At 31.1% G+C, this 20,328-nt stretch overlaps 1 protein-coding gene across 2 annotated transcripts in view; it reads left to right on the forward strand.

Annotated features, from left to right (window-relative positions):
• Nucleotides 1–3,018: 3,018 nt before the first annotated feature.
• Nucleotides 3,019–20,328, forward strand: part of LOC143042516 (large ribosomal subunit protein bL9m-like) — a 45,651-nt gene continuing 28,341 nt past the window's right edge. Inside the window, exons 1-2 of one of the 2 annotated variants that reach the window (XM_076214871.1) lie at nt 3,019–3,150; nt 16,712–16,853. In XM_076214871.1, coding sequence (XP_076070986.1) covers nt 16,758–16,853 — 96 coding nt within the window. In that variant the 5' untranslated portion in view covers nt 3,019–3,150; nt 16,712–16,757. Of the gene's footprint in view, nt 3,151–16,680; nt 16,854–20,328 lie in introns of those variants that run through there. The other variant, XM_076214870.1, reaches the window with a different exon arrangement.

The following is a 20,328-nucleotide window of genomic DNA, read 5'->3' on the forward strand; positions in this document are numbered from 1 at the left end:
CAAAATCGTCATTTGATTTTGTTTGAATTTTATAGATATCATATTGTCTCCTATACATTAACGACATATAAATAAACCGTGCAATATGCTTTTTGCTGCGCAATATACATTTTGCTATCTGCCGTTTTTGCCGGATCACCTTCGAAAATATAGTTTAACATGTGACTATCCTTGAACGAATCAAATAAGTTCAAATATACAAATTAATAATACTGAGTAAAATAGATAAAATGTAGAGAAAAGTGACATAACAATTTAAAGAATACAGAAATAAACACCACCCCCAATCCGGACCCTCATGGTATACACGAGAATCTGGATGGAGACGCAAAATATAGAATAGTAGATAAGGACAGTAGAGATTGATGCATTGCTAAAAAAGAGAGAAAAAATAATAATTGTTTAAGAATACAGACATGAAACACCCCTGGGTGTTGAAACAGTAACGGATTGCGATGTACTCGTATTGGTGACAAATGCTAGAAGTTTACATGCGGTCAACTGCAGTTCTCCTCTGCACTTATGTAGAAAGTAACTAAACGGAATAAAATGAATTAAAACTTAAGTTAACAAAATGTAGCTGCATTCGCTCCTTTCCATTTACTTCTTTAGAATGATTTGAAAACAACATATGATTAAGTAATAGAAGAAAAGAACCAATTGGATGATGCTGACGAATTAGGGGTTAACGTCCAGTGACAAATATCATGTGCATATGAGAACGACAACACGTTATATGTACCCCTGTGTTGTATTAGAAAGACACGTTCTTTGAGAACGTGCTACTTTGAACAGATTCAAAAATTAAGGCTGATTGAAAACGTTGATATTAAATTTATGCATATTCCAGCGGCCAATCCATATCATGCTATATTGAAGTGACACACCCTTCAATAAAATGCAAAGAAAGTCAAAATAAAAATGCTCTTACTAGAACGATACTGTTGCACCGTATTGTCATTTTTTTTTTTAACTCAAGAACATCTCATTCTTTACTTTTTCAATGGGAAAATATAAATGAAGCAAAACTATTGCAGTGGCTAAATGACTCTTAACTGACACAATTTCAATTGTCCAACCCATTAACAGACTTTATTCCCATAATTTTCACTAAAACATGGTATTATTCTCGTTATATTACAATTATGAAATATTTACTAATGTCAATTTATTTTTTAGAACCAAAGTACTATTTTGTGTCCTTTAAATGATATCTATAATTGTTTGTTTCGCCTTTTATTAAAAAAATTACTATGCGTATCAGCATAAATTATACATACTTGCGCGACGCCTTTTAGTTTTACTGAAAACTGCGCAGACTATGAAATGTTTTTACAGGTGGAAAATATTCTATGATAGATATCATTTTGTCAGACACTTTTCTTTTTTTGATTTGGTTCTTATAATATGCCAAAAATTTGTATATTTAATAGAGTTTAACATAAAATTGTGCGTTTTACTCTTAACAGACGTATAACCAACCCGATTAACAGACCAATCGCCCATATAGCCGCATACTCAATATAGATTAACCGACCAATCTCTCGGTTAGCCGAGTGTCGGCCGTGCTCCTACGATTATGATGGTGCAAGTAACTAGTAACTGCGGAGGAAAACATTAAGAAGGCAAGAAGAGCTTTATACAGTTTAATGGCAAGTGGCTTGCATGGAGAAAATGGACTAGACCCATCTACATATATATCCACCTTCAGAACATATGGTATGCCTATCCTACTATATGGACTAGATGTTGTAATGATCAACAGCAAATCTTTGAAAATACTACAATCTTTCTACAAGAAAACGATAGAACAAATATTATCTTTACCAATATTAACTGCAGACCCGGCTATATATTTATTATCTGGATTACTACCCATAAATGCTGAAATTGATATAAAAATTATAACTTTACTTGGAAATATTCTATGTTCAGACAAATCAACTGTTGAATGGAAAATAGAAAACCGTCAATTGAAAATTAAATCGTGCGAAAGCAACAGTTGGTTCATAGACGCAAAGAAAATTTGTTTTAAATATCAACTAACAGACCCAGTAGAATTTTTGGATACAATAACAACAAAAGAAACATGGAAAAGAAGCATGGTGAATAAAATTAAAACATACTGGCATAGAAAGATCTTGTATGAGAAAGAACATTTCAATAGCCTACAATATTTATCTCCAATATACAGCCTTGGTCATTGTCATCCGTTGATCAGTATATCTACTTCTGACCCAAAAATAATACAAAAATTGCCACCACGAGTGAAAATTGCAACAGGGGTATACATCCTACAATCACAAAGAGCCAAATATAACTCTAATGCAGTGGACCCAACATGTCAATTATGCAAAAATGGAGAAGAAACATTATCCCATGTCCTGCTTACTTGTGTAACTCTAGATGCTGTAAGAAAACCCATATTGGAAAAAATAGTGAGAACTGCTGGTAGAATTTTCTCTGAGAGCAACAGAGTCAATAACATTGCACTACTCAGATTGAATTGCGATCCTTACAACTATTGCAAAAATAACAGTGATCAAATATTTGATAATAATATATCAAAAATTCTTGAACCTCAACGTGGGAAAATGTTACACCTACTCCATACAACAAGATATAGACTTCTCGGTCTGGATACTAAACAACTCAAAAAGAGGAGGAAAGTTTAAGACTATTAGTTAATTATATATAATTGTATATAATTAAAGTGTTATGTAAGTGACTCAGCATAAGCAAGGATTTGTATAGTGATACAAATCCTTGGCATAAGACAGTCCAAATTATCACTTCTTATTTAGATAATTTTAGATTTTAAAATTGCCTATTGCGTATAGTATAAATTGACATTTGTGTATATAATATTCCGGTGGATGGAACCATTATTTGTGTGATAATTATATATATATTCGTGGTGGTGGATGTCACTCCAGCTATAATTGGAGGTGTGCCTTGACTGGCAGAATTTATTATACAGATTACAGAGATGGTGCTCCTTAGAAAGAGGTTTATTCAGAACTTACAATTTACGATCTTTACATTGACATCTTTCCCATACACTTACATCCCCCAAATTTGACCTGCAAGAAGAAGACAGTGTGACTGGAAACTATCCATTTGTTAATATTGTAGTTGACTTTTTTTTACGTAAGATTTATAGCATCAGGGAGTGCGTAGGCTTTTGTGTTAAGGGCATACGATACAGTTTTGATCCTGTATTTACAAGTTCATGAAAATTTGCATATAGGCTATTTTTTACCTGATTAAATCAAATATGTAATAAAAAATATACCTTCATGTGCTACTTTTTGCGTAAAATGAGGTCGAAATTTTGTATATTTGCTCGAAATTCAGATTTGTGGCCGTAATTTCTTTTTCGAAAGAAAGACATAACTTTTTTGTTATAAAAGATAAAAACAAATTGTTTTTTGTTAAATAATCGGTAATTTCTGTATTTTATAAATATCTTTAAAAAATATGCATTTTTTTATTCAGAAATGACTCATATTTATCAAATGCTCATGAATTGAGGAAAAAACGTAATTTTTTACTGCATGTTTATCACAATTAAAAAAAATCCTCTATTTACAGTTTTATAAAATTTGGGTCACATAATCTCGCTGCAAAATGAAACCAAATGCCGTTTTGAAAAATAGGGGTCCATGAACTCGTTTTCAAATTAAATCAGTTTGAATGATAAAAATCAGTCGAAAAATGCATCTTTTCCCGATATGTCACAGTTTGACGTCGCGAAAATAACAAATTACGTTAGCAACGTCATTACCTTCCCTGTAACTGTATCGTATGCCCTTAAGGTTCATCATAACAAACGGACAAATATGGCTGTATTTACATGCCAAAAATTACTCTGAGTACAGACTTTCCTGTGAAGTTGGAAAAGTTTTAATGCCTGGCATCCACTACTGGACACTAGATATAATAAAGTTACATGCATTTTGTGTTTCAAAAAGATAAAATCTCTTTTGGATTTTGATGGGCATTTTTTTTCCTTCATGCAAAAGGTGTGAAAATTAACTAAGTCATGTACAAGAATTTGTTCGGTCTTTAATGCGCATGCGCTAGTAATTATCCATATACAGCGATTACTTTTACTATAGATTTGTATGGGCAAATAGTTTTATACCCGTATTACTTTATGTTAACATTTGAATTTCTTCTTCGCGTGGTTAAATATAGTTTCTTGAAGGTTTGAACTGTTTAATGATGTAAATTTTATGAAAATAAGATATTTTAAACATCCGTCACTTTTGATTTGAAATTTGCTACTATAAATAGCAAAGTAGCCCTTTTAATGTATACAGAGAAGGCATTGTTTTGCGAACCCCTGACATCTATTTGCTTCAATAAAAAATAGTATTCGTTATTTTCTTTTTTTCGCGTGGATATTTTAATAATCTCCAAAGACAGGGAAATAAAATGGTATTTTTGTCTAAAAATTAACTTTTGTAATTCTCCCGTCTTTTTATGGTTGAAAATTGAAAATCGTCATGGAAAAGAGAATTTTACACGCTTGGATACGAAGTCATCGGAAAAATAACTTATACTTTTATGAATCAGTATGATTATATCCTTTAAGATTCTGATATACAATATAATTTTGAAGATATACATGTTAACTCTACATGTGACATTAAAGTAGAAATACTTGCAATACACAAGGTATACGTTTTTTTTTTGTATTTTCCCCTTTTCAATCATGATAGAGGATAAAGTATAAAAAGGAATCATTATGTTGAAAAGTGGACTTCAAACAATTAACAATCTTAATATATTTTTTCATTACAATGACAAAAATAAATTTGCTGGAAGCTTCCGAGAAAAACTTTGACAAAAGACTGGTGTTACGGATGCATGTCGAAATTAAAATCTTCTTTCGGATTTTAATTGAGTAAAAGAATAAGCTTCAATCGTGACCATGCATAAACATCAATTTGATAAGGTTCTTTGGTTGCACCAGTTATATTTTTAACAGAAAAAATGGCTTCAATTTTTTAAATTATTAAAATTTCAATAATTATTATTTTATAATTTTTCCATAACCGTAAGCTAACTAACAACAGTGACATATACTACAATCGTTATGTCTCTGCTAACAATAATGATTTATCTTCCCTGAAAAAAAACCCACATATAATACATTCCGATACTCAGTAGTATGATAAAAGTTTGAAATATGTTTTAACAGAAATATTTACTAATTAACTTTTTAACAACTACATGTACTGTATAAACCTACACACCCCGGGATACCAATATTGATTTGTGTGATTCAAGTATCTTTGATTGTTCTCTACAGGGAGTGATGCGTGTATAAATATTATTAATTTTTCACACTTTTCTTATCATTTCAAGTTGAACACTTTCAGAGTTTTATCTTTGACAAGTTTTTGATTTGGCTAAGTTATATAGCTACATGTATTTTGGAAAATACCCCGTGTTTACTAAATACTTTGTCATAGTTGAGATCCGTTACATATATTCCTTTAGAAATAAACATTATTATGAAATAATCATAAGAACGAATATGAAAATAAATTAAAAAAATACTCAAAACTGTAATATATTTGGAAAAGTTTAATTCTTAAAAATCACACAATGGATTGTTACTTGAATACACAACGACTAAAATCATAAATCTCGCAGCATGGAGGTTTACATCTATTGTGTCAAATAAAAGATACATGTATGCAACCTTTTAAAAGGTTTTACCAAGCAAATCAAGTTATATTAACATTTGAAACCAGGAAGAGTTCAAGTAACCAAACAAATTGAAGTCAACAGTGCCGAAGTTGTGTCCCTAGTAGTAGATGTTGTAAGAAACCAATATAACAAACAATATAATGAAATTATGTCCAGAATTGCAATATTTAAACAGTGACACTATAGATTGGTTTTGATTATAAAAATAGGATCTCTCTTTTAGAATATACTATACTTTATGCAATATCATAATTTAATTTAAAAGATAAAATAAAAAAAGCCCAAGTGAGATAAAATTAACATACATTTTGTAGCTTCTGTAAGGAGTACAACTTGACTTTTCTTCCCTTCACACACGTATTCCTCATTATAAACTTAATTTAACAATAAATACAATGTAGACTTATAAGTCAATCTTAAGTTAAATCACATTTTAAAAAACCTCTTTATTCGACAAAAAAAAATTGGAAATGTGAAACTGACATGATTTTTTTTTTTCATTGACCAAATGTATGTTATGGGAGAAGACTTTATAAGTTTGATTAACTTGTGTCTCATCCCTTTTGCACATTTACGCAAATAAAATATGTTTAAACTATGTATGTTATGTTAGGTTAACGTTTTTTTCAACTGAGACCAATTGCATGCAAATCCCATCAGAAATAATTATGGTTCACTTTTCACCGACATGCATGTTGCTTTATTTTAACCAAGCTATTTTTTTTTAAATAAATAAGGCCGTTATGTTGCTCGTTTGAATTGTTTTACATTGTCATGTCGGGGCCTTTTATAGCTGACTATAATTTCCGAAATTGTTTAGTCATGACACAGTCTTTCGAATCAATTTATACGTGTCTGCTAAATGAAAAATAAAATTAGATAAAAAAAAACAAAAAAAACGAATGAAAACTTTTAGGATTAATGTATTTATATAACATTGACAATATCACTTAATGATTGTGATGCGTTCAAAGCGCTTTTCTGTATTTACCCTTATCAATATCTAACACACCATACAATTAATTGGTTAAAGGTGTCTTCCTGAAAACTAAGGAATATATAAAGTATCAGTATGATGACCATAAAATCAGTAGGACATCATCGTTTACAAAGCAGTAACATAAAGGTGTTAATTCTGTTTATTTATGTTTACCTTACTATCTTTACATATAAAACGTGTAAAAGATCATAAACTGGAAATAGATATTAATTCAACAAAATTTTATAACATAATACTTTTTTTTTATTTTTACCTCATGTATAGAAGAAGTGAAATCGATTTTGTTTTAAATCATTCTCTATTTTAAACTTGCAAAATTTAATAGATTTTATAGATGGATTTCGCCATCTTGCTGTTCAAAGATGAAAAAAGAAACAAACTTTTCACAACATTCGTTAATAGTTAAATTGAGTTAATATCATGGGATGAGTTTAGAATTGTTCTCTGTAGCGATGTAATGCATTGTCGATATTAGCTCGAGATTCAAAATATATTTACTAAGTCCTTCAACCAGACATGGCAAAATACAATGTTTTAGGTGGGCAGATTTATTTCTTTTTTTTTTGTCTTATAAAATCAAATAATTTTCATTTTCTTAACAGAATTTGCATGTTTAGAAAAGTGTTCAAAGATAAGAAAGAAGTATGTTATACAATAATTACGCATCTCGTATAATAAAAAGTAATTGAAATTATATTATATATAAACCGTAATAATCCTAATATGATTCTAAACTCGGTTTTCTATTAAGATGACAAATTATTATACTATTGGAATTAAGCGTGGACATCGAGCGTCAAACATTCAAAACCCGTTATGATCCGATATTTAATTATTTATGTACACAAGTTGGCGTGCAAAACTCTCCGTTTCATTATATAAGAAAATTGAGTTACCTCCCCTTTTTAAGTACGAGTTGTCTTTCTTGACCGAACTAATAGTTCAGTATGTGTGGAACAACTATGAGATGCTCCCTCAGGGCAAAAACCGGTTTGTATTGTTTTGATTGTCCTTAATTGACATGGACAAGAGTTATCTTCACAACTATAGGTGAGTTAAAGATTTTAACTTGAGTCAGTGAGTGGACAGTATCAAAGTAATTCAGGTGTTTGTTTATTTTTACACCTTCTGCAGAAAGGAAAAAAAATGCCCATCAAAAACTAAGAAAGATCTTTCTTAAACACAAAATGCATTTAACTTTTATATATCTAGTGGATGCTAGGCATTAAAACTTTCCAAACAGCACAGGTAAGTCTGTACACAGAGTAGTTTTTGGGGTGAAAATACGGCCATATTTGTCCATTTGTTATGATGAACCTTAAACTGATCTTACCAGGTGTTATTCCTCATGCTCCTATGCCATGACAAAAATCATTGATATAATTGTACAAGTTTAGAATTAGACTAGTCCAAATAAATTATGCCGTTTTAGTTCGGCTTTTTGATATATTTTTTGACGCCTTCCTTCGTAGGCCTTCGTAGGAAGGCGTAACAGCAAAATCAAAAATAGACTTTCTAGACAGCATAATTATTTGGACTAGGTTTAGATGGAATAATTTGTCTCTAGTGTGGCTACATCTTCAATCTTCAATCTTTGTTGTGATGACAGAGTAATCACTCTTGTGAATTGTCCTCTCTTGTAAAATTATTATCACTAGTGTAGTTGTGAGCCAAAATTTGTTCCTGTGAAAAAAGTTCCAGTGGAACTAATATCACAGGAAATATGTTCTGGGAGAACTTTTTTCATAGATAATTTCAATATAATTTGTTCCATCTCTATGAAATAAGTTCCACACTTTACCTGGTGAAATAAGTACCGGGTTGGTGAAATTTGTTCTTACCTAGTGAAATAGGTTCCAGATTTATGAGATTTGTTCCTTACCTGGTGAAATAAGTTCTGGGTTTGTGAAATTTGTTCCTCACCTGGTAAAATAAGTTCCTAGTCTGTGAAATATGTTCCACTGGTTAAACAGGTTATCTTATATACTGAACATTTGTCATCAATGAGTTTAAAGTTATCATTCAAGTGCATTATAAAATAAGTATAATATATTGATAATATAATAAATGAAAAATGTAAATCATCCAATAAGAATCTTAGTGTGGACTGTAGCAAATGTTTAATTATAAACGTAAAAAATATCAAAATGACAGTCCCACTTTGAGCCAGAAAAGAGTAGGATGAAAAAAAAATCTTTCAGAAAAAATTAAAGTAAAAGATGAACATGAACATATGAACAAATTTGAGAAGGACAAAATAACTGATTAATGATTCCAAAAGACACGAAGAAACAAAAGACACACTCTTTTGAAACTGTTCCATGACGAGTACATGTATGACTAGAAACAGGGCCATGACATTTAACAGGAACCTAGGAGTAATACCACATAAAACATAGATAGAAATTATGATAAATTACTATCACTTTATCCTGTAGAACTTTAGTCATGCCTACAATTGCACATGTATCCCATGCCAGCACACTCAGTGCAGCATTTAGCTTGCTTTATAATTTAAGTGTAACAAGAAAATGTTTCGCTGTGCAATATGTTGCAAAGGTACTTATTTCAGTGAAAATAGGTTTGAGAAGAACTTATTCATTGATTTCTTTGAAATATGTACATATTGGTCTTAAACTAATATCACAGGAACTTATTTAAAACTTTTAATATTAACTGGAACAATATTCATGGAGCTATGATATTTGTTCCGGAACTTATTTCATATTTGGTAAAAAAATTAGTTCCGGAACAAATTTTACAAAGCTGGAACATATTTTTTGTAATATAAGTTCCGGCGGAACATATTTCCTATGAAATTTGTTCCAGCGGAACAAATGTCACGCCGGAACATATTTTTTGTTACAATAATTTGTCTCTGGCATCTGAATACAGGTCACATTCAAAAAGGTAGTGTTGGACATTTTCTTTCTGTTTGCAGTGATCACAGGTTTCCGAGTTGATGTGCTGGTTTATTATAAATTGGTATGCATTTAATTAAGAATAACCTGTTCGTAAACTGTTAATTATGTTGTACATTTTTTTTGACGGGAAGTCTTTTTTTACTTTATTTTTAACTTCAGGGTGAAATCTGAAATAATGACGTCCAGTATTACTGTTTTCCCATCTGCGTTGCCATTTTTTTGTTACTGAATTTCTAGCAGCTTTTTTTACATCTTGTTTTGTAAATACTATGTCATCAACTGCTAGTGTTTCTGCTTCTTTAGCAGCTTCTTTTGCCAGGGAGTCTGCCTCATCATTTCCTTTTATGTTGGCATGTCCTGGTGTCCAGTTTAAGTTGATTAAAATTCCATGTTCATTTAAATTTTTTATTTTCCCTTTGATTTTGTTAATGGTTTGATGATAGCTGTCACTTTTCCAATTTAGAGTTAAGATACCTAATGCTGTCTGACTGTCCGAAAATACATTTGTCATTTCATATTTTCTTTGGCTATTTATTATTTTTTTAAAAGTGCTACCAGTCAGGGGACTTACTGAAATAAGTGATTTTTAAATCACTTATTTGAGTATCAAATTCGAGCTTTTGTCACAAATTGGGATTTTGTATTTTTTTCAAAATTTTCAACACATAGGTTTAAATAATAACTTTTAATTAGTATAATTAAAAAATATGAACTTTTTGCTTCTTTTAAGTATCAAGGTTTATGCCTTTGATGCTATCATTTAGCTGAAAATTCTATTTTAGTTGAAAAAATGCTATAATAATGGCTTTACATAATGAACTGATACTTTCTTAAAAGATTTTTCACAGCAGTGGGAGTATTTTTCCTGTGAAGTTCAAGGTTTCATCTTTCAGATTATGTAATAAAATTCTACTGTTCGGCGATAAAAATTTCACTGTTCGGGGTGTTGAAAAGGGGAGGGGGTTATTAAAAGAATGATACACTGAGATACTTAAAGAAGTGATTTTTGGGAAGGAAATTGAGGTCTAATACTTAAACAAGTGATTTTTATGTCATTATCCTAGATTCAGTACAAGCTAAGGTCATCACCTGAAATGACCTGGTCATCCTAGACAACACAGATGTTGGTTCTGATAAGTTTAGAAACATAATTAGTCCCTGGATCATTAGTATTCTATATTTAAAGCTACAATAAAATTAAATCACTTCTTCTAGTGATTAATTTGTACTACTTAAATAGGTGATTCTTAAAGAAAGACAACTCTAACTTCCAACCTTTATGGAAATAATGTTACTTGAATCAGTGATTTAGAAAATCACTTGTTTAAGTAAGTCCCCTGACTGGCTACCGTGTGGACAAAAAAAAAAAAAAAAAAAAATAGCCAAATGATAAAAAGAAAATATGACATGACAAATGTAGCCACACAAGAGACAGATTATTCGGTCTAGTACAGGTTGGGCACAAGCATTACCACAGTTTTCTGTGATTATAATAAAATCCCAGTTAACAAGGACTTCCTTTTTCTATTTATGGCATGAAATTTACAAAAGCGCATGTTTTAACTGTATCGATAGTATTTGTAATACTTGAAGTACTTCTGGAACAAGTACTTCTGGAAAAACAAAACATGAACTATATAGTGAAGCCTTGTCTTTTCTAGAACTCAAAAACATTCAAATCTGTTGCATCATAACTGTCAACCTATGCAAATGAAAATTCACTGCATTGAAGAATGAAAGCTCAGGTCATAATTCATACAACCTTTTTCTAGCTGTACTTCAGGATTTAGGGGACACTTTTCTTATAATTTAAATCAAACAGTTTCCAAAACATGTTTACATGGTCAAGTAATTTAAAACTGTACATACTATTATTTCATTGCACTTGAAGGCCATGGATTGATTTGTGTTACACTGCCTAAATTCCATTTCATATTTATACTATAACACTGTATAATATTACATGTACCATGGAAGTAATATTGAAAGGAATAACATTGTTGTCACTTCAAAGGTTTCATCTGCGTTACCGCCCATTTTTCGATAACTCGTTAATTGGTTTAATATCTGGCATGGAAGTTGATTCTCCACATGTGATCTAACAAATCACTGACACTTTTCAGTCATTTTCGTGTTCATGGAGAATTACGAACAGACAAGTTTTTGTTGTATAGACGTGTGATTGAAGTAACCCGAATAGTTCATTCGTTACATTCCGTCAACAAGTACACAGCCGAATAGTCATTTGTTCCATTTTTATTTTAGACCAATTTTCCTATTTCTGGTTAGTTCGATCTTAATAGTTTAAACTGACAGCTATCACATATGAAATTGGAGAACAAGGCTGGGTCATTATCAATTTTAATATTTACAGACAGTTTAAAGGCCATTTTCGTAAGTTAAGAAGATGATTGTACAAAAAATAGGTTTGGACCTCCTTTTATTAAATACGAATAATCTTTGTATTTCCTGTATTAGTCAATTAGAATATTCACAATTCTAAACGGTTCTTTCCTTTAATTTATAGTTCTTGATACATAAACTAAGTCGTGTAAAATTAATTTCCCGTAAGACATATAGCGTCAAGCTCATTTTGTCTGTTTGTTTTAATTATTATTGCTATAGCTTGTTATATTAAGTATTCCACAATAAACACTTTAAAAGAAAAATATTTATTTACGAACATATTATCCCCATTTTAGTTTAGGTCCAGTTTCAATAATGTACTCAATGACATTTATGACATATATAAAATTTAGAATATGTCTAGATTTGTCTACATTATTTTGTTAAACATCATGTGAAACCTGACCGATTCATCAGTATTTAACTTTTACTCGAGATCCGCTTTTAACCGGAAAATACTTGTAGAACAGTTTAAAACAAACTGTAAAAAGCAAAAATATGCTAAAATAAATACAATTTTCCATGCTAAACTGTTGTAGTTTGAACAATTCTCGTCCGTTTTTCAAGTTTTTTACATCATACAACTTCTTTCTGAAGGTAGAAGTTTTATATGATACAGCGCCACCTTGTTAATTAATAAACCTCGGCTTTCACACAGGTGCTTTATAATTACCAGACTCGATAAAATCATGTGACTGATAAGAAATTCCAGATGCAATTTTACAACCGCGGTAACACAAAGGGGTCTTGCCGCTGAGACTATAATTGGATAAAATCATATGACTTTAGTACAGAGCTCTGCAGGCCGTTAATACATGCTAATTAGTCGTTGTTATTCCTTTTATTATAAATATTACTTCCATGATAATACCTACCAACTTTTAAGATGGCTGTCATACATGTAGTCCTAAAAAACCTTCAAGGGGGCCTTCCAATACATTTTAATGCTGATTTTTGGCTTCTTCATACTTTATTTAATAAGCTGAAAGTCATTGTAAAATTAATTGTTTTGTTTAAAATTGTTGACAAAATTGCTCTTTCAAATGTTCAATTTGGGAGCTGCCATGGGGGAAATCCCCCGCAAATAGTGACAGTTGGCAGGTATGATTTACACACAATGTGCCAATTTGTTTTTTTCTTTACAATACATTTGTGCAGCTTTTAACATTAAACCTTATAAACAACAAATGGAAGTTTTTAACTACCTTGACTGGCTATACAGCCCTTGCATGGTTGGCTTAACCTAATAAATTGTTGATAGTAGAATATAATAAAATAATGTTAAACAATTAAAGGAAGCATAGATGAAAAAAAGTAATTTTCAGAATTTTTTATTTTTTAATTGTTCTAAGGTAGAAAAATAAGTAAAAGTATTAATCTGACATGTTTTGCATTCAATTCTTTTTAGATTTAATCTTTTTACAAGAAAAAGACCATTAGTTTAAAGAGTATATTGTGAATGGGGGAAAAAGGGGAAGTAACTCAAATTGTTTTTAAAACAACTTTGAAATACACTTTTTTACAACCTAAAGCAAAATTAATTGGTTAAGAAATAATTGGTGCAAGCTATACTTTATTGTAGTTTTAACATGGGTAGGCATTATATTCGTGATTATGTTTGCCCGATCAATAGTGAGGGCTAAAATAACAGGAATATAATGCCTACCCATGTTAAAACTACAATAAACTAATAGCTTGCATCAATTATTTCGATTCTGATAAGAACAATTACGGTAATTTCTATGTCCGATGTGTATATGTGTAGAACGTTTGTGCAGGCTCTTCCATGAACCTCCCATTTCTGTTTGTTAAGAAGCAAACGACTGGCACTTTGATTTTTCAGAGGGAAGAGTTTTTAACAGCCAGCATGAACGGTTGTCGTATCTAGGTCAAATATGTCAATTTCGAAATACAACACATTACAGTACTAGTCATGATAAATGAATAAGTAACAACATGTGCATCATTTAAGAGTTTGGAAGTATTATTAGTTAATAAAATATATTAAATGCATGCCAATTTGATATTCTTTATTCTGCACTAATCAATACGCAAACAAATTTTATTGGATTTAGAACATAGGTTTATTCATAAAGCGAAAGAATCACATAATATTAGAATGTTTATTTACAGTGTGTTTGACACCAAAGCTGTCAAGTTAAGACATACATTGAAATGGGTCACTTAATTTGAGTTTACACAGCTAGTTGAACTTCTTGTTCAGGGAGAATTACCAATTTGCCAGTTTTTAAGGAAAATCACTTATGAAATTTCTAATTGTTATGAGTTGTTTATTCATCAATTAGGGCCATAACTAGGGTTTGAATTCAGGGGAGGCAGCGGTTCGGTGGCCGCTGAATGAGGCCCCCTAGAGAGGGGGGTTGGGGGGCAGCCCCTCCCGACAATTTTTTTCTCTGAGCAAAAATTACCCTTTTTCCTTCGATTTCCTAATTACTTTAAGAAACATCAGTATTGCTTGAACCTGGAGGCAATTTTTATGGAAATACAAGCTGAGATTGCTGTTCGAGGTGAGCCAAGGATCCATCTTGCTCCGTCTTGCTCCGTCTGGAAGGCTGTACTTTGACCTATAATTATTATTAAATACATTGTGACCGCGGATGTTTTTCTCAATAAAATCAGTGGCTAAAAAAGACCTGTTTTCCTTCGATTTCCTTACTTCATTTTTGTACTTTAAGAAACATTAGTATTGCTGGATCCTGGAAGCAATTTTTATGCAAACAATAATTACCTGTATTTAAAGATATTTTTGTTATCAAACAAACTGGTAAGTCAAAAAAACATGTAAAGGAAGATCATAGACTCAGGCCTCGACAATAACGCTTGTCCGATTGTCCGGTACCAGAGGGAAAAAAGGTCGGACAAGTAAAAGCTGTATCAAGCTTGTCCAATTATTTTGCAGAAAATAAATTTTAATAATCCAACTTTGATGAACAAAGTAATTATAAACAGAAAACAAGAAAACAAATAATAATTTGACTTGTGTCTGTTTATTCAAATGCAAAACTTTTTTCTTCTTTTTCTACTTGCAATTGATAATTTTTAACTGGTTCTTTGTCAGGTACATTTTGAAAGGTAAAGGTATACTATTCTCGGAAACCAGTATAACTGATCCGAATCAATGATCCGCTTTGTAGATAAGGTAACTTTATAGGACAGTTCGTCACCTGACAGGTTTAGCTCCAAGTTTAATAGACAGTTTGGCACCATAGGAGACATATTTAGTAGACATGATTGATAGACAGTTTGGCAAGGCAGGAGACATTTCGGGACCAAAACAAATCAGTAACTCATCACTTTGCTACCTTATTCTGTTCTTTTAATATAATACATACCATACCAGTAATTTTTTCACAATTTTTTTTTTTATTATTTACCATAAAATTCACAAAATCATATTTGATCATAAGAAGAAAAAAACAATACTTGCAATATAGTGACCTATAGTTGTAAATTTCTGTGTCATTTGGTCTCTTGCTGAGAGTTGTCTCATTGGCAATCAGACCTTATCTTCTTTTTATTGATTGTATTTGAATACACTTTTTTCAACTTAGAAAAATATAGGATACAAATGTCAAATGAGTAAACTGGCCTATCAGATGGTGCCTCATGTGCAGAGTCTGATGAGAAAAGCATTGATCAAAACTAGAACCTAAGTCCTGTGACATAACTAGATTCAGTTGTACTTGACTCATATTTTTGAAAAGTATTTCAAAAGAAAAACATGAAATTCTGTTCTATTGTTTAATTCGTTTTGTTCCTTTAATCAACTAAAGATGTAAAAAGGTTATTTTTTTGTAAAAAAAAATTGGACAAGTAACAATTTCATTTGGACAAGTAAGTTTTGGTATGTACTTGTCCTACTGGACAAGTTGAAAAAAAAGTTATTGTAGAGGCCTGATAGAACTTTTTTTTTATTGAGGACCTTGAATTTCAATATTGTTGAAAACTGAACAGACATGTATATAACTACAACCAGGGACTTTCTATACTAGTATATCCTTAGTAGTATATACTTACTATAGAAAGTCCCTGCTACAACGAATTGGAGTGTTTAACTACTAAGGCATTGATCATAATGTTCTCGTACGATCGGGAGACGTAAAAAAAAAAAGATCCAACAGCTGATTTAGCTGGTAACGAATTTCCGATATCATAAAAGATTCAGAATACAAAGGTAACTTCCTCTGCTTAATTGAGCCCCTAAATAAATGTGAACAGTTAAATTTTATTCAAAATGGTCGAAAAGCAATGCTAGTTCATATGTGTTCTCGTACGAATACTAAATAACAGACGGACGGCCACACGAAAAAAACCCAAACAAATATTGAAACATTTCACTATCGATCAAAAATCCGGAAAAATGACATATATCACGTATCATGATAACACTGTTAAAACTGTAAACTTGTGTTGGCTATAATATAAATTCAAGTTCTTCGTGTACATATTGTCAATATTTCATTTTATTACTTCAAAAAAAAAAATTGGGGGTAGAAAATTCATGGGAGGCAGTTGCCTTGCCTGCCTCATAGGTAGTTATGGCCCTGACAATAAGTACACTGTATTATTTTTTAGAAAGAAGGGAATTAATTATGAAAATCTGTATAATTATTTTTAGTTGATTTTTTTTTTTTAGAATACAGAATTACTGAAAAGAAAATCTGAGTATACACCACATAAACATGCAGTCATTTGTAAGAGTAGGATATGATGCATGTCAATCAGTGGCAAGACAAATGACCAAAACACCAACATTCTGCAAATTACAACATATCAGGGTAAGTGTAGCATGAAATAGAGAACAAAAGGTCTAAAATGTCCAATTGTACAATTACAGAAATGCAACTGAAGAACCCCCCCCCCCCCCCCACACACACAAAATCAATGACTTTCAAACAGTGCATTTATCTATATATTTCCTATTTCACAATGCTTATGTATTCACTTTGAAGTTCTGTAAATGAAGCTCCTCCCTCATGCTAAAAATTATGATGAAAATATGAACATTGTAAGATCCTAACATTCCCCTTTTAGTTAGACTGAAATTGCTTATACTACATGTATTAAGTATACCGTATATTCCCGAATAAAAAACGCATCATTTTATAAGGCGCACAGCCGTTTTTAGGGGGGAAGATTGTTTTTTTCCTTACATATAATGCACCTGCATATAAAGCGCACCCTGAAGAAAACGTATTGAATGTTTATTAAACTTTGTACATTGGAAAATCCAAACATTAAAGATATCATCTTAGCCAACCCAATCTATATACATTTGATATGTATATAGATTGTGTTGGCAAAAACCCCTGTTATATGAGTATTGCCAAGCACAGTGGGAAGTACTGTGAAAACCAGGGTTTTATTGGTCAATACTGGGTGGTAAAGAATAATGTCCTGAAATTTGAAGATGATTGATGATTGAACGAATACAAATACTATATATGATGCCCGACAAGCAAAAACGATCCTTACAGCAAAAATTATGTATTATCAGATTTTTCATTAATTAAACAGAAAAATCTAATGCCAACTCAATGTAAAAGATTTGACAATGATTAGTGAAAAACTAGTTGATAAATTTTAATTTTAATTACACATGAAAATGTGTTCTAACGTAAAATTCAATATAACGTTTGAATCATACACTTTAACGTCGATTTAAGTTTGCTGTAATTTACTAGTTTACTCTTCTCCTTGTGCTTGACAAAATGGAGCTGGATATTCCTTCCTACCATATGGACAAATTTTTGAATATAGATGTTCCTACCTAACACGTGCAAGTCTGGCGGAGGGAATACATGTAACTGAAGGACGAGCCAACAGATCGAACTGTTATAAAGGACGATGCAGAGTATCTATTTCTGATTTTCAACCCGTTGCATTTTCTTTTGCAATATTAATTCCCGATTTATCATGACAGACGATGAAATAATGGTACTTTCTGATACCATAGAATAGGTTTTAAAAAATCAGATAAAACTGGTTTCTAATCTCTCCATTGCTAAGTAGTTTCATCTTTCTCAGTCTTGCTTACACTGTTAAACGGTAAAACCACTTATTTTACTGATGATGATTTTCGTAACACTTCTGCTAAATGAGATACAGTATCACAGTTTGATCGTCAGTAATTGTTTAGCTTGACAAAATCTTACAAGCGTTTTGTATAACCAAAGAACTAGGCTTATTTTCTTATATCGTCCAGTTAATACACACAAAGCAAGATAGTCAGTCATTTATACAGATTTTTGTTTTCTACAATAACAGAATAATAAATATTGAAATACTTTTATTTGTTTCATTTTAAATATAAGAATTCTTTTTATTTTGGTAGCGATTTCATTTATTTTTCAGTGTTACCTTTTATAACATATCTCCTTATTTTCATAATTCATATTGGTAAGAATTTATTATTAAAAGCCACCTCAACAGAAATAAAAGTGAAAATAACGTACCAGGATAATTATAACAATGTATTCAGCCTCACTCAGACCATAACACTCAATAGTATGATCAAACATAGTCATTGTTGTGTTTGGACCCTTTGTATTGGCACAATCTCTTAAAATTGCTTCATCTTCATCAACCAAAAATTTGTTATTATTTTCGTTTTACTTCCATACATACACCAAAAACTTTAACCTTTCTACAGGATAAATAATATATTTATCAAGCTTGATCGGTATGAAGTGGCAAACTAATAATTTGATCAAATTCAAGTGTAAAGTGAACATTTAAAAATAAAATCTTTATTGATTATAATTTCTATATTTTTTTTTTGCGTGCGATTTTGACAACCATTTATTGTGCAGCTCTTGGTTTTACATATGTGGTATGTAACTGGGAACTTTCATTTTTTTTCTTATCTGTTTTTGCCAATGTAACAGACTCATATTTTTTTTTACAACTACAACACACATCAGAATACATAGATGCAAATAGTATGTGTGGACAACAAGGCAACCGGATATTTGATCATTCTGTTAAGTGGACACATCTAGTTTATAAAGGCTCCATGTTTAAGACCTTACTTTGACCTATATATAGCTATAAGGGTTAACTTTTATAAATTGTGACTTGGATGGAGAGTTGTTTAATTGGCACTCATTCCACATCTTCTTATATCTACATCCAGTTCCATTTGCCTGAAATCCTGATACATATGTGTCAAAACCCGACTGTTTAAATTCACAAGAAGATAGCACAATTTGAGGTTCAGAGTCATTTCTGTTAGGAGGGACTGTTTGTGGTAAACCGTGTAAAGCGTAATTTTTCAAATATTGTACCATATTTGAAATTCCCTCAATTTGGCCTCAAATGAAAATGCATTTTTCGGACGTGTATCAAAATTTCGATATTTTCTTGGTTGTTTTATTAATGTTCATGTGTTTGCTCAAAGATTTTAAATACAATCTCTAATCATGGGTAACAGAAATACATCTCGACAAACTTATCTGTCGTCAAAAGTATATGCAAATTGTGTATGCTTTCGCTCTCCTATCTAGAACAGGATTTATCTATGCCTTTTGATTTTAATTGAACCAATAAATACATGTCTTTGCCTTCTTTGGATAGTTCACGTTTAGAGAGTATATGCCTTATTTTTTCATCCTGTTCCAATTGGTTGATACATATAACAAGACAACCCCAATCTCGAGTTATTTTTGCCATTTTTAATGATAAACCAAAGCTGCAGCTGTGTGTGCAATAACATCCATTTTAAATGTATTTCTTGCAATAAACATATGCATGTACACATGTAAATGTTTACAGAACAAACTTAAATGCCGTTAAGCTAAAGTGATTTAAACGAAAAATGACATTGGAAAACTTTATTAAATAACATCACAAATATATCTCGAGTGCGAAATCTCAATCTCTCCTTGTTGCTCATAAATATCGACTATGTGTATGTATGATTATAAAAAGTTTCACCGGGATATCCCTTATCAAAAAAAATTCATTCGAAGTCAACTTGAGTATTTCAATATTATTCAAAAGTAAAATAGATAGTTTTTTAATATCTAAAGTATGACATTTCAGGATTGAAAAAAATATGAAGAACAACAAGATTATTTGATGTGATCTAGTTGTACATTTTTTCAGCCTGTGCTGCCTCAATTAGTCATTGCCACCTATTTAAAGATATTTTTTTATATCCAGCATCAACTTTTAGAAAGTTAACGCAACATTGCATTATTGCTGTTTTTTTCTTCTGTTTCTGAAATAACATGGCGTTAAAACATACCATTG

The sequence above is a fragment of the Mytilus galloprovincialis genome, chromosome 8 (assembly GCF_965363235.1).
Source record: "Mytilus galloprovincialis chromosome 8, xbMytGall1.hap1.1, whole genome shotgun sequence".
In the NCBI taxonomy this organism is placed as follows: Eukaryota; Metazoa; Mollusca; class Bivalvia; order Mytilida; family Mytilidae; genus Mytilus; species Mytilus galloprovincialis.